The following is a 15211-nucleotide window of genomic DNA, read 5'->3' as shown; positions in this document are numbered from 1 at the left end:
GGGAGCTTAAGAATGCACTCCCCAATGGCATTTGAGGCATTTCTTACATAAAAGAATACACACTGAAATTGCAGGGCTTCTGATGTCCACAGCATAGTCGGAATCCGACAGCTGGATGTTCAACTTCAGAACATTGTGCAGGGAAAGACCCTCGATCCCTAAGCTGTGCAGCCCTTCCATAACACGGGCTTCATTGCGCAGCACATCAATCAAGCTGGAAGGAGAAGAAAAGATGCTGACTTAGAGACACAGCAAATAACTTCAGCGTTAAGAGATGAAAGTTATAAACAAGTCTATGTCTGCGCATTACTTCTTATTTACCATCGACTTCTGTCTTAAGAAACTTGAGATAACTTAAACCTAATTAAATTATAGTTCTGGGCAAAACTGCATTACATCAAGATAACCAAAGCATGACATTTCAATTCCACATTACTGAAACAAACCTTGACAAAGGTACAGAGAGGATTTCAGATCAAAATTTACAGTGATTTATCCTTCGAGAATCAGTCTACTACCTTCAGAATAAACTCTGGATGTGGACAGTCTTAGAGACCAAAATCTTGCTAGTCACAGCATCGATCAGAAGAACAGTACAAAGGTGAATTCCCATTCCAATATTCAAGGGTATTCCAGTTTTCACATCAGCTTTTTTTTTAGAAATGCGCTAATGTAAGAGAAGGAACCACAATTTGCTTTTTCTAGTACTTAACAGTTAAATCTAGTCTAGATACAGACTTTTTGAAGAAGGTTCAGAACTGTCTGAATTACTTTACTACCTAGGCACAAGCAGGATGCACGTTCCTCAACAGGAGGATACAATTATTCTGAAAAAGAACACATTCGTACCTGAATATGTCCTGAGTGTCTAAATCAATAAGTAGTCCGTTGATGAACAGGGCAGAGTCTCCTGGTTGTAATCCTAATGTTCCTTTGAAATACTGAAAGCAAGAAGGTGACCATTACTAAAATGCCCTGACGGAAAACAGTTACTGTGTCAGAATTGTAGATTTGGTGTCTCCCTTATTGCATTACATGACTTCCCCCTGCAGCTGACCTCCTGCTCACATCTGTACCAGGGGAAAAAAACAACAGAAGCTACGTAGTGCAGACACACAAACAGGATTTCTGTTTGTTTCTGCATGATTCGGTAGCACGTTGGGAAGTCCCGCAAGAGACTAAAAAGGATATTCATATATATCATGAATCAGGTTAAATAATTAGAAAGGCTTGAGAGAAGTAATTTACTTTTTTTTTTTTCAGCTGACAGCCCACAAAGTAGACAGAGAAATAGCATCCAGTTACCCATCAAAGCTCCTTAACATGCATTTTGGGGCAGAACAGGCTCAAACTGCTGGATATTGCAAGGCACTCACTAGTTAAGGTACTGGTTAAGTGGTGGATGAGTCATCACTGACAAGTAGATGAGCTGCCACTGTAGTCTGATCTCTCCAAAACGAGTCAGCAGACCAAAGGAAAACATCTTATCAGTGTTACGCAGTTTCTTCCGAGTGCCTCTAAGCAGTTGGAATGGATACTTGTCCCCAGACCGAGGCACCATTACAGGGGACTGGCTGAATCAGGAGAGCTGAATAACTCACAGCCCTCCTGATGCAAATTTCCTAACTCCAGCATGAAAAATTCTGTTTAAAAACTTCTGGAAGGAACTGGAAGACAGCAATGTCATTTTTGTCCTGCAGTACCAGTTACCAAATTCTATTAAGAGGCATGATGAACACTGAAGGAAACACACAGTATATGGATATTAAAAAACGCTAATATCATGAAGAACGTGAGCAAAGCTAACAGAGGACTAGCATGTGAAATATCAAGAACAGGAAAGCAAAGCAGCATCTAACCAGGAATAATTTATGTATTTTATTAAATAAAAAAAGCTCCCACAGAAGAGCTGACTGCATATAGTGTTTAAATACGTCTTTTAGTGGATAGGTACATAGTACACTATAACCTACCAATAGCCATGAACTTCACTACCAGATAATATCCACACAGAGTCATGCAAAGAATAGCTTTAAAGGGCAGGGTTAGATCTAGCAGCCTAGGAGAAAATGAATCTGCGCCACCCTGTGTTTACCACCCTGTGTCATCATTCCCCAAAGCGTGATCTCGCTCAAAGAAATTCTGACCAATACTTTCATATTTGAGCAAACAAGCTAAATTACATTCCTTATCCACATTTGAAAATCCATCACTTCTTTACATCTCAGATGCATCCTAAGACAGAAGTTGTGTGTAAAAATACCGGGTCATTATTTGTGAGCAAGATGTAAACTTTTTAATAGAATCATTACTTCCAAAATTTGCATTTACATTCAAAACGATTGAAGCATTACCTTTTGGTTCTCTTCAATTTCTGCTCTGAGTTCCGAAGAAACAACTGTTTTTGTTATGGCTCTGCAGAAATAAAGCCATCATGCTGTGAATCATCTTTCTGTTTATCTAATGGACAGATTAGATATCAACTTATCCGACTTTTTGTACCTTACAAATAAATAACTTTAGTCTCCAAGTATAAAGAACTGCCATCAGAAGCACTTGCACTTTGTGGTACCATTAAACAGCAGGATGCACTATTTTTTCTTATACTACATGATTCAACAGAACATAAAATGTTACCACATGCCAAGTCCCAGCGTCTAATTTCACATTAACTGTTATAAAAGTGAGCAGCTGCCAGAAAGGCAGAGGTGGAGGCTGGCAATAGAATACAGGGGGATTTTGCTCCTCCTTTTGGGTTCCCATTCCTTTCTTTACATTGGAACTAGCTCACAAATCTGACTGACCACACAATGAGCATACAGTGCCTGCCTTAAGAAGCTATAAATAGCATAATCATAACATCAGTTGGTGGAACATAAGATCAGAATTCAGGTTCTTTTTACTCTGAGGTATATCTCTACCCGCTCAAAAAGGAAGTGCTCCTGTAATATCATCTTCACAACCCAGGTCATGGCATTTACGAAATTAAATACATTTCTAGACTGGTTGAACAGGCCAGATTATGGCTGAATTTCTTGAAATTAACTTGAATATGCACAAGGCAGTCACTGACAAAGTACGAAAAATAGTAGAATTGCACATCAGTCTCTGAAATGAGACCAACAGGTCTGTTTGCCAAGTGGATCCCAGAAGAACAGCGGGATCCAGTAAATAGATGAAATTTAAACTCACCAGATAGAAAACCTATCCAATAATTTCTTCAGGACTTAATCCAAAAGGTTCAGAAGCATTTCACAACTAAACAGCATGGGTAATTCTGTCAAATTTTCCACCAGTCCACATCAACTGCCGTCCAAGAAAAACACTGCAAGATCCTCTTTGTAACACTCCCTGTGTAAACATTCCCCACTGTTTGCTTCCAGCTAAATGAAAGCTCAGATGCTAACCAATGCCGCCTGTCTCAGGTTCTGCTCAGAAAACAAGACAGCAGGAAAACCTTCTACAACTCATAATTGAAGTTACCTGGCCTTCGTAGGGAAGTTCTGACTGAGATCTTTCATGACCATCAAGGCATCCACAGGGGGAGCAGTCAAAATACGAGCCGCAGTTTGAAAACTTAAATCTAGAAGTGAAAAAACAGTAGTCAAGATCTCTAAACTCAAAACAAGCCAACGCAAGATTATCTTTAATGTCAGCTTTCAACTTTTTTAACTTATTTGTTACCCATGAAAATTAAACTTCTATGTGAAATACAATACCTATACAAAACCTACAGCCACCTGTTGGCTATAGGTTGGATTCTCTGTGGCTACAATACATGTTCAGCATTAGATTTATTCTCGTTTTCAGCGGATAAGGAGTCTTTCCACAGGCCTCTGCAGAGGATTGCCAGGGAAACGGATCATAGTTGCATGCAGATGCTTTACAACCACAGTTTTCTTTTGGTCTTGAGAAACCTCAGCTTTCTGCACCAAGAATGTGATCATGGAAAGAAACTTTACAGTTCCTTTGATTTTCTGCATTCGGCAGATCGTACAAGTAATCAGTTTCACTTCAGAAGCCCTGTGAAACAATCTTTCTCAGAGCTATTTCAACAGGACTCGACAAAGCTGCTTCAGAAAAGCCAGTATTCCCCACTACAGGCACGTATAAACTCCCTCCACTACACAGCCACACACAACCTCGTTTGCATAAAGCCTGGAAAGATAAGGTTTTGCAGCACAACACTGGAAGTCTTCATAGCAATTACCTTGCAACTGCCACACTTTCAGAGGGGCCATTTCATTGGTACTTTCCACAAGGTGTTTTCTAAGCTCCTTCAATTCTTCCGTCAAGTCAGGATACAACTGCCTAGAAGGATGTGAGGGTAAAACAACTTCTGTGGTTTCCTATAAGCAAGTCTTCAAAGAATCAAACACACAAAAAGGTGCGCTGCTAACAGATGGACAACTTGGACATTTAAAACATAATAATGAGGTAAAACATCAGCATTTTTGATGTGACAAAGACCAACAACACAGAACTGAGTTTTACCTTAGTTTTCCAAACAAAAATCCCTGCACTTCATCAATTGGGTCATTTTCATCTATTACTGTAGCGTTCACATCTGTGCCTATAAACACACAGAGAAGAACACGATTACCACACTGTTCACAAACAGCTCACACACTCGTTTTGGTTAGTTTAACAAAACTATACTGCAATAACCAAAAAGAGGAAGGGGTGGGCAAGTCTCAGGTTTACTTTTAAATCTGTATACAAGAGATGTTACCTTTGCAAAGGAAAACACTATCAGCTGAAATAAAATAAAGTTGAACTACTGAGAAGGAAAAGCTTAAGATTAGCAGAAGATTCCATTTGAGAGCAGCCCTGCAGAGAAGGACTTGGGGCTGCTGATTGATGAGAAGATCAATATGAGCTGGCAGTGTGTGTCCTGGGCTGCATCAAAAGCAGCGTGGCCAGCAGAGCAAGGGAGGGGATTCCGCCCCTCTGTTTCTCTCTTGTGAGACCTCATCTGGAGTTTTTCACAACAGTTCTCAAATTAAAAGAATTGTTTTTATCCAAGTCCAAAATAAAAGCAGGAAATTCTGGGGGTTTATGTGTGTGCACATGTAAATAAAAAGCATACACACACGCAAATTAACCTAACAAAGTAGGATTGGTGGGTCGATAGGAGCTTGCAAAGCAGAGATTACTGCTCTAAAGAAAGCAGTAAAAGCAAAATCCATTCAGAATTCCAAGTTCTGATTTCCCAAAGAACACGAACAGGAGACATTCTGCTGTGAGGATGGCTGACCTATTTGAAAGTATTGCTGAGGAATCCCAAAAGAGAGAGGAAGAGAAGATGTTTTGGTGATTTCAGATCAGAAGGAAGAAGAATATCTATAATTCAGACAGGTAGTCATTGATATTAAAAGATATGTAAAATTATCTTTGCAAAATTAAAACATTCACATTGAAGTAGTTAAAATAATGATTCACCTTTCACCTGTGTATCATCCTTGGCCTTATATTCTGTACTTTTAATAGCCAGTTCCACACCATAGCCAGAGAGGTAGACTTTTTCTTGACTGGGATTCTGGAAGGAAAAGTAAACGGCACAGTATTGCCACTTTTTGTTGTGATGTACAAACCAAAAGCTGCCATTTCTCAACGCGAAGACACTTCAGACAAAACTGGCAAAGCGTGAGAAACAAACACAACAAGCGATTCTGCAGCAACGCACAGTAATAATTATATTTCCTGTTGTATTTCAACAGTGCTTTTTGAAGTTCAGCAAGCAAAGATATCATAGAAACAGAAAAACACTAAAACCCAGAAAGCAGAGAGAAACATGAAGCAACGTTTTCAGGATTCAGCATGTAAGCCAAGTAGAGCAGGACAGACTCACGTCATCAAATCAGACAAAGGAGGGAGTGGAACTTCAACTGTGAAGCTCAAAAATGAAACATTCACTGAAGAGTTATAACAGAACTACTGAAAAAATAAATCGATGACAAGAGGGATACACTTCATTAGTTCTGACTTCAATGGGAAACAAACATGATCACTGGTTAAAAGTATTTTGAAGTGTACAGGAGTCACACAACTGTACTAAGATCTACTGTGTAATACACTTAATTTTGAGTGCCAGTACTCCTCTCACCACTGAAAAACAACTTACTTTTAATTAGGAAAGCTGTGTGTGCAATATAAGACTTCATATAAGTGTGAATGTTCTAAGAAGTGAAACATTTTTTTTGCATTCGAGTCTGCCTACTAGTGGCTGGGCTGCAGCTTATAGCAACATTAAGCAATATTCAGGAAAAAAAAGCCAAATAACTCAAATTTCTCCAAGCTTTCAAAATGTAGCATTAAACACCAATCCAGTGGTTATGGGCAATTTAGGGGATGGGGACAGAAACCAGGACAAATTGCACTAGGATTGGTAAGTGGTTCTGTAATACAATTGCTGTAGAAACAATGCCTTTTGTTTGAAAGCAGTACCTTAAGGTTAATCCTCGTTTTTCATATCAGGAAAATAAGTGACATAACAGTGAAAGGATCTCGCTATTACAGGTAGAGCAACGTTTTTTTCTATTAAAATCTGTAATTAATCTGAAGTTTGACGCTGCATTTGTAAAATAAAATTAACCTTTGAAAATAATCAGGAGAAAACAAAATATACCATATTCCTCAGCTACACACAAGGAAAAAAAAAGCTTTGAGTATTCCAAATAAATATCAAGCAGCAACACATTACGCAAATAGTCCCCTTAAAGGGAACAAACTTAGGCCAATTCTATTTTAAAACCCAGGCCAGTTACTTGTTCCACATCCAATAACCTCATTACAGTGCACAAATGTACTTACAGCAATGTAGTGCCTGAGGACATAAGTGATTTCTCCTGCTTCAGCCTTCAAAACAAGCCTCTTGTGGTGTCTGTAGAACTCCTCTAAGCCAATCTCAGCGTAGAGTATGACAACAGGACTTTCAGGGTTTGACACGGGGTATTTGTGGTCCCCTTTGAACAAAAACGGCCTTGGCCTAAGAGTAAATATTGCAGACTGTCACACCATGATTCACAGCATTTCTGCACTGAAGACAAGAGGCAGAAATGCTTTTTCTCATGTTTAATCACTGCCCTGTCTCCATTGAATACTTATATCAAGCTATTCCCACATATCATCAGGGATCACAGCACCTGAGGCATGTCAAGAAAACTTTGTTAAAATGGACATGTGAAAATGAAACAAGTAGCTAGGTGCTGGTTTGAATTTACTGGGATCTTTCTGGTAACAATGAACTCTGAAATTGTCAATTAACTTTTCTTTCCCTGATGGAAATTCAAATTCTATATAAAAAAAAAAAAAGGTAACAGAGCACATGTTGCAGGACCTCAAATTCAAGGGGACCCCATGCTTCCCTTAGTATACAAAGCAGAAAGTAAAGGAGATGACTGTTTTCAACTTCTGTTCTTAAATTCTGTTTAAAATAAAGGTGAAATATTTAAAATATTCCCAGTGAGTGAGAATAGCACCTGGGCTATAGATGCCAGATGTCCACATGTTAACAAAAAAAAAACCAAGCAAACCTTTATGCTTACAAAACCCAAAAATTAGCAATAATACTATGACAACAAACTGAAATGTAAGGTGGTTTTCTTTTCTAAACACCTATTATATTTCATAGTTTCTTTTCATTACTAGAAGTTACATTCAAATTCTATTCTTGTAAAGAAATCTGAATTTGAAATACATTGTGCGGTAATAGCTCTCTTTGTTCACACCAAGAAAATTATATAGGGAAAATATATTACACATGGTTCGAGGCATTTGCGATGCCACCTCTGCTACATCAACCATCATTTTAATACGCAGCCCGACTCTTTCTATTCTCCCTGCACACTGAAGACTTGATGTATTCCTGAGAATTCCAGCTGCCCTTCGACAAGCTGTATCTTCCCATGCACTTTCAAAGCACTCTCAGAATATCACAACACAGGGGATAAGAAAATAATCATTCCAATCTGGCTTAATGAGAAATAAGAGGCCACCACTCCACGCGAGCAACAGCCAGTAAAAATCAATATCAAAGAAAGTAGAAGCTACTGGTTTATTACCATCTGCTTCCAGCAGTACATTTAAGCTAGGGGAAATTTTAAAAGCCAAAGCAATGACAGGAAATGAAGTCAATACCTTTCCGATGCTCCCTCTAAAAGGTTCCCCAGAGAGTCAAATTCACACGTCTTCTCCCCGTGCACCGCAAAAAACAGGGTACAGCCCTTTGGTGGAGGTTCATCTGCTGCTATCTGCATTAAAGTATTTGTAATAAAGTAGGTTGAATGTTTCCCCTCAGAAGAAGTGAAAATGACAACAGCACAGCTCTGTCGCAACTGCTCTTCTTCAATTCACTGCCTTCTAAACCAGTATTTCTGTCTTGTTTATTACATAATTTAAATGCACGGTAAAACCTGCGAAATTGAGAGTTCGGTCTTAAATTGCCATAAACAGCTTTCCACTCTATTTCTATTAGCTGTCATATTAGTTCCTGGTATTAAAAGCGAGGCTTGCAATTGTAGGGCTGCTTGCTGGAGTTTTTTTGTATTACACTTCAGAAACCTCTCTAAGAAGTTAACATATGTGTTAAACATCAAATGATAAAGTGATTCCAGATAAAATAGGAAGACGTCTCCTAGTATTACTTAGATAAGCTATATGATATCCTGAGTCTGAGAAAGCAGAAAGCACAAAGAACTTCCCTTTATGGGTTCTAATCACTGGAGCTATATATCCATGGATTACTGTCTTCAGTAAGTACAGCTGAATAACAGGAAGAGCAGCAGCATCGCAAATACTAACAGAGCCACAGGGATTTTCCTCCAAACCCACTACCGATGTATCAGTGCAGCAGGCATCAGCGATATGCAGACATTTTGAAATCCTCGCTCCTTATTCTGCTCAAGACAGATGGGAGTCTAATTCAGCACCCACTGAAATGAGAATATAGATAGGCTCTTCAGCTCAGATGCATGGAGCACTTAATGAGTTCAAGGTTTCTGATATTCTCAAATGTCTCCCTACACAAGCTGCTCATTCCTGGGCTCTACAAACCATCTGAGGAGTTCCCCTGTGCTGTACCAACCTGTTGAAAAGCTTGAACTGTTGCAGAGTAAGAACGTAAAGACAGGGAAAACTTCAACAGATTCTGCTGCAGAGGGGAGAGAGTTTGGCAGGCTACTTTCAGCATTTCATGATAAGAAGAATAATCACTACCTGCAAAGTCAAAGCACAAGCAGTTATCTTTCCACACCATATACTCAACGAAGAGGGGCTTTTCATCTCAGCTGTGATTTACAGTAACAGAAGCTTGTGAACATTAGCTGTAAATTTGTACGTGACCCTTCCTCCTCAGTTCTCATTACAGCCCATTCCACAGATGGACAAGAGTGAACTTCAATAGAGACCCACGAAAAGTCCACTTATGTACATTCCCAAGGATGCAAATATTGGCTTGCGGAACAGGAAAGCAGTTAAATGCTCTCATTTAGTTTCCATTGAGAGATCAAAATACAAGAAAAAAACATTCATAATATTTTATACTTCATGTTGAAGCAGAAGCTGGTGAGTAAAACATGTCACAGACTCATCCAACTCCAGCTTTCATCAGATATCCACAAGCCTCAAGCACTTCACAGTGAAAACACAACTGAGATCAGTCCTCATCTGATTCTTACAACACTAACACAATGGAAGACAAAATAGTTTGGGTTATTTTTCAACCGTGTTGACTGTCAGTCACTATCAAGAAAAAGAGGATGAAAAATCTAGAATCATAGAATCACTTAGGTTGGAAAAGACCTTTAAGATCATCAAGCCCAACTTACCATCATGTTCAGATGTCTTAATGTTTTGACTGGCTTCGACAAAATTCCAGAATTTTTCTTGACCTTCTTCCCATAAAAATTCACTGAAAAAGAAGATAAGATTAAGCCAGATCTGTGAATTTTCTCCCAAGTCACAATTCTAATACTTTGTAGAGCTTTACAGAAAGTTAGTTCCTACTGTATGCTTAGTTCTATCAGAAAAACATATGTTACTAGGAAAAGCAGACCAGGAAGGCTAAAAACCAAACAAACAACAGCTGCAGGCCAGAACAAACACATGAAAGAAGCTTGTAAGCACCTATCAATCTCCAAGACTGCTGACAGATAGCTCTCCGCCCTGCTGCATTTCTTGGCTAGTCATCTTTTAGGAGAAACACACGTTTTTGTTTACTTTGCTGCAACAACAGTTTGTTGGAGCCACTAGCTTTGGTGAGGTTTGTTTGCTTTTGATGAGCAAAAGGAGAAGTCACAGCTTCAAATCTCCACGCTGTAATTCACCATTTGTTAAGCAGATGATTAGGTAGATGTACAATGTTAGACAATAAAATAATTCCCTAAATTCTGCTATACAACAAATACTTTATTGCGTGTGAACTCCTAACGTGCTTGGTACACTGAAGGCTGCTGTGGCACAAGACGTGGAGCCTACCAGTAGCCATGACAGCTCAGGTGTTCCTTGCAGCCAGTGCAGCCTGAGCTGATAAGTATTTCTTGGAACTGGTGCCAAGCTGCAGTGCTGGGCTAAGGAAATGGAACAGCAGGGATGGCTGGACACTGCAGCGCTGTCCCATTCCACAGCTCACCATGGATGAGCAACCCCACCTTTGAGTAGAGCAGTCAGCTCATATATCGAGTGTCTGGCACATCATTTTAACCATTTGCTTACTATTTCACTGTCTCCTAGGGCAGGCTTCTCCCCAGCTACAGTCCTGCCCTGGCAGGATATTTAAATCCTGGAACTAACACCTGAGTTTTTCACTTCACTTCTGCAGGATTTTTCAGTCTTCAAACTTCAGCTTCTGCAGAGAAGGGTACAGGAAAGCGATGTCCCCTAGGACACACTCATCCCATCCCCAAAATCCACACCTGCTTGAATGAAACCCATCTGTGCCCATCTGTTTCCATGTGATAACACAGGCAGAATTCCATACGTGGCAACATCCTTAAAGGACACAACACTAAACACACAAAAACCTCTAAGTCCTACTTCACAAACATCTCCAAATTAGAATACTGCAAAATGAAATGACAGGGACTTCTAAAGTGCTAAGTAGACTGGCAATGAAAAGACAGCACTCTGCTTTCTTTTTTCTTTTGAAATAATGCCTATTTTTAACAAAAAAAAAAAAAGAAATCCCTAATACCAGAGAGGAAATCTCCACAGTCTGACTTGCACAACTCTTAATAAAGCAGTTGGCTTCAGATAATCAATGCATCACTCACACAAACAAAGTTAAACTTGAGCTTACCTGAGCTAAAGATATGCAAGCAACAGATGTGCATTAAAACTTGCTGCCATCACCGAAGCCAAAACCTGCTACGGGCTCTCACAAAACCATGCTAAACCTCCCTCTCCAGTGCTGTGAGTAAACCTTCCTAAGGCAAAAAACACTTGCTATGGAATTCACGGTTGTAAACGTCTGGTCTAATGCACAGTGAAAGCTCTTACCATGCAAAAAACTACTCCTATCTCCTGTACAATATTTATACCATCGCCCCAAGCACAGCAATGATCAAGTTCAACCAAGAGCTATTGCTGCCAATGAATTAGCAACGACCAGAGCGCCACAAATGAAAAAGAGGACACATTATCTTCTAAGCATATTCCGTCAACAACAACAAAAAAATCGCAACGCCCTTACCTTGTTTCAAGCAATAAAGGAGTTGAAGACCACTTTGTAGTTAGAGATGTTGTCACAGCCTTAGAATCTCCTTTTACAAGTGAAGAGCCAAACCAGATTCCAAGAACTGCAATAAGTATTCCCATTTTATAGAAGAGGCCTAAAAAAGATGAAGAAAAGGGTAGTTCTGCATTGTCTCTTCTAATAAATACAAAGCCTCTCGTACACAAATATATTAAGGCATACTTTAAGATTCAGTACATCAGTGAGACAACCGGTCTCACCTGGGCTTACAAGATAAAAATACTGTGAAACCATGAAGAGATGAAGATTAAGATCTGACTCCCGAGCTGCAGTTAAACCTAAACTAATTCCAGCTTCCTCTATGTTCATGCTTTCAAATACATTTGCTTGTTCTGGGACACCCACATCACACATTCCTTCCTTTAAGAAGAGGTACTACAAGCAGCAGACAGAACCCTAGAACGTTTTGGGTTGGAAGAGACCTTAAAGCTTATCCAGTTCCAATCCTCCTGCCACAGGCAGGGGCACCTCCCGCTGGATCAGGGCCCATCCAGCCTGGCCTTAAATATTGTATATTCCAAATTAGGTGGAAAACCAGCCCACCATTCATCTTATGGGAGGTAGCATCATATTTGGTCTTTGAGCAGCCACATCCACTGCTGTACTGACCCTGTCAGCAGGGCCAGGCGAGGCTACGGCTCCTTTGTCAGCCCGTTAGGTTCTGCTGGGTACGACAGGCTCTTTCTCCAGGCAATGAGGACTTGAGCATTTCCCAGATGCACCACAGACCACCAACTTCAGAAGCTGAAAAATAAATGAAATAACGATGAAAGATTCAAGTGATAGAACTTACAGCGAGAGATGAGCCAGGGGCGGTGGGAAGCTATTTCTTTACTGTTCTTCCTGTGTAGTTTTGTGTCTACGCATTCTCAGACCTATTCACCATAACACAGCTGAGTGGAATTTCCTTGCCCACAGCTCTTCAGATTATGGAAACACTGGATCCTCCTGTCGGCTTTCCAAAAGAGCCTCTAAAAATTCAAGCTTTTCCCCCCGACTAGAGTATAACATGCACCCAGGAATGCTCTCTCTTCTTTATCTGTATTTTTTTTCTGGGTAATCCTTTTTCCATTCATCCCCCCAACTGGAAAAACAGCCCACTCTAATTCCAGGTACTTCACAACCAACAACCTGTCAGGATATAACATGATGATCACAACATAAAAAAGTCTCTGTAATCTGTGTTCTATATCTGCAGCTGTAGCTCTATCTGTATATAAATAGAGAAAGGCAGAATAACCTCATCCCACTCCCATTAAAGTTGCACACTGCTCCAGCAAAAGCTCCCCAGCCATTCAACAAGACCAAGTGAAAGGTCCTGCACCTGAGCCAGGGAAACCCTCCGCATCGATACACGCTGGAGGATGATGTGATTGAGAGCAGCCCTGCGGAGAAGGACTTGGGGGGCTGGTTGATGACAAGCTCAATATGAGCCAGCAATGTGTGCTCGCAGCCCAGAAAACAACCATGTCCTGGGCTGCATCCAAAGCAGCGCGGCCAGCAAGGAGAGGGAGGCGATTCTGCCCCTCCGTTCCTCTCTTGTGAGACCCCAACTGGAGTATTGTGTCCAGTCCTGGAATCCTCAACATAAGAAGGAGATGGAGCTGTTGGAACAGGCCCAGAGGAGGCCACAAAAATGATCAAAGGCCTGAAACACCTCCCCTATGATGAGAAGATGAGAGTTTGGGTTGTTCAGCTTAGAGAAGACTCCAAGGAGACCTTATTGCCGCCTTTTAGTACTTTAAGGTGGCTGATAATAAAGATAGGAAAAAACTTTTTAGCAGGGCTTGTAGCAACAGGACAAGTGGTGATGGTTTTAAACTAAAAGAGAAAAGGTTTGGACTAGATATTAGGAAGAAACTTTTTATGTTGAGGGTGGTGAAACACTGGCCCAGGTTGCCCCATCCCTGGAAACATTCAAGGTCAGGCTGGATGGGGCTGTGAGCAACCTGATGGAGTTGAAAATGTCAACTCAAGCTCCGCCAGGGGAGGTTTAGGCTGAACATTAGGAAAAAAATTTTCATGGAAAGGGTCACTGGGCACTGGAACAGGCTGCGAGGGAGGGGGTTGAGTCACCTTCCCTGGAGGAGTTTAAGGGACAGGTGGACGAGGCGCTGGGGGCATGGTTTAGTGTTTGATAGGAATGTTTGGACTCAATGATCCAGTGGGTCTATTCCAACCTGGTGATTCTGATTCTACGTCCCTGCTCACTGCAAGGGATTGGACTAGATGAGCTTCACAGTCCCTTCTAACCCAGGCCATTCTATGACTTTATGATCCCTCAGCCATTGCTGTATCTCAGTGTCCTGCATTTCCAAACACAGCCAGTAACTCTGACATAACAAGAGCAGCTTGCAGGGCTGCACAGGACACATATTTTATGTATGGGAAGAGGGCAGCTGGCACCGCATGACGTAGCACAGTTACGGCCACCAATTGCCACAGGCAGGGAAGGAAGCTTGGTCAATAGTTGCAGAAAGAAACCTTGGTTTCCAGCAAGGGCAACAAAAGCCAAAGTTCCCTCAGAAATGGGCCTTTTTAGTTACTGCAAATCACACACACGACACAATTTGTACACGAACACGCTGCACCACACTCCTGTGATTCAAAGCCTGATGCTATTCTCCCACACACGCTTTCCCGTTCTCGGAAAAGCTACAAAAGCCTTTTTCCACGGGAAATGGGAAAAAGAAGGGCATATCCACCACCCAACACCGGTCCAGGGAGCTGAGAACCTGCAGATGAGAGAGACCTACGGTCCCTGAAGAAGAGCAGCCGTGAACCAGAAGAAAAAGCAGCATCGCGAAGGGAAGGGGCACAGGGATGGGTGTGAACGCACTGAGGAGACCCAGCTCCGCTCCCTGCCAGCAAACACAACGAAACCCCTCGGAACCACAACATTTCTCCTCAGATCTCTTTAAAACCCCTCGTCTCCCAGAGACCTGCCCCCCGGCCCGGCAGACGGGACCGACCCCTCCCCGCCCGCTCGGCCCCGGGGGCCGGGAACCGCGCTGCCCACGGGATGAGAGGAGGAGATGGGCTCCCGGCCTCCTGCCGCTCCCCCCCGCCCCGGTCCCAGCCCCGCCGCGGGTCGCCGTGGTAACCGCACCTGCCGCCGGCTGCCACGCTCCCTTCCGCCTCCCGCCGCCCCCGCCGCTTCCGGGCACGGCGCTTCCGCTTCGGGGTGAGAGCGGCGGCACCGCCATAGAGTCACAGCGACGCAGGCCAGAGCGCCCCCCCGGTAATCATAGAGAAACGGTGCCACCGCCCCAGAACGCCTACCCCAGCCACCATAGAGACACGGCACCGCCGGCCAGAGCGCCCCCGTCCGGCCGCCATCTTGCGGGGGCCGCTGTCAGCCGGCGCTGAGGGCCGAGCCCGGGACGCGGCGCCGACCCCGGTTGTAACGCGCGAGCAGCTCCCTGCAAGCACGGAGCGTCAGCTTAGGGCAGGGAACCT

At 42.2% G+C, this 15211-nt stretch overlaps 1 protein-coding gene across 3 annotated transcripts in view; it reads right to left on the bottom strand.

Annotated features, from left to right (window-relative positions):
- Positions 1-14958, bottom strand: part of UGGT1 (UDP-glucose glycoprotein glucosyltransferase 1) — a 40548-nt gene extending 25590 nt beyond the window's left edge. For 2 of the 3 annotated variants that reach the window (XM_069864968.1, XM_069864969.1), the window contains exons 1-13: positions 14862-14958; positions 11690-11828; positions 9828-9910; positions 9086-9216; positions 8140-8252; positions 6814-6988; positions 5443-5539; positions 4495-4573; positions 4211-4311; positions 3484-3583; positions 2355-2415; positions 850-941; positions 64-214 (exon numbers count right to left, since the gene is read on the bottom strand). In XM_069864968.1, the coding sequence (XP_069721069.1) occupies positions 64-214; positions 850-941; positions 2355-2415; positions 3484-3583; positions 4211-4311; positions 4495-4573; positions 5443-5539; positions 6814-6988; positions 8140-8252; positions 9086-9216; positions 9828-9910; positions 11690-11828; positions 14862-14958 (1419 nt within the window). Of the gene's footprint in view, positions 1-63; positions 215-849; positions 942-2354; positions 2416-3483; positions 3584-4210; positions 4312-4494; positions 4574-5442; positions 5540-6813; positions 6989-8139; positions 8253-9085; positions 9217-9827; positions 9911-11689; positions 11829-12361; positions 12484-14861 lie in introns of those variants that run through there. The other variant, XM_069864970.1, reaches the window with a different exon arrangement.
- Between the last annotated feature and the right edge of the window lie 253 nt (positions 14959-15211).

Source organism: Phaenicophaeus curvirostris, chromosome 10, assembly GCF_032191515.1.
Source record: "Phaenicophaeus curvirostris isolate KB17595 chromosome 10, BPBGC_Pcur_1.0, whole genome shotgun sequence".
Lineage (NCBI taxonomy): Eukaryota > Metazoa > Chordata > Aves > Cuculiformes > Cuculidae > Phaenicophaeus > Phaenicophaeus curvirostris.
Note: the sequence above shows the minus strand (reverse complement) of the source record. Positions and strands in the feature narration are given on the sequence as shown.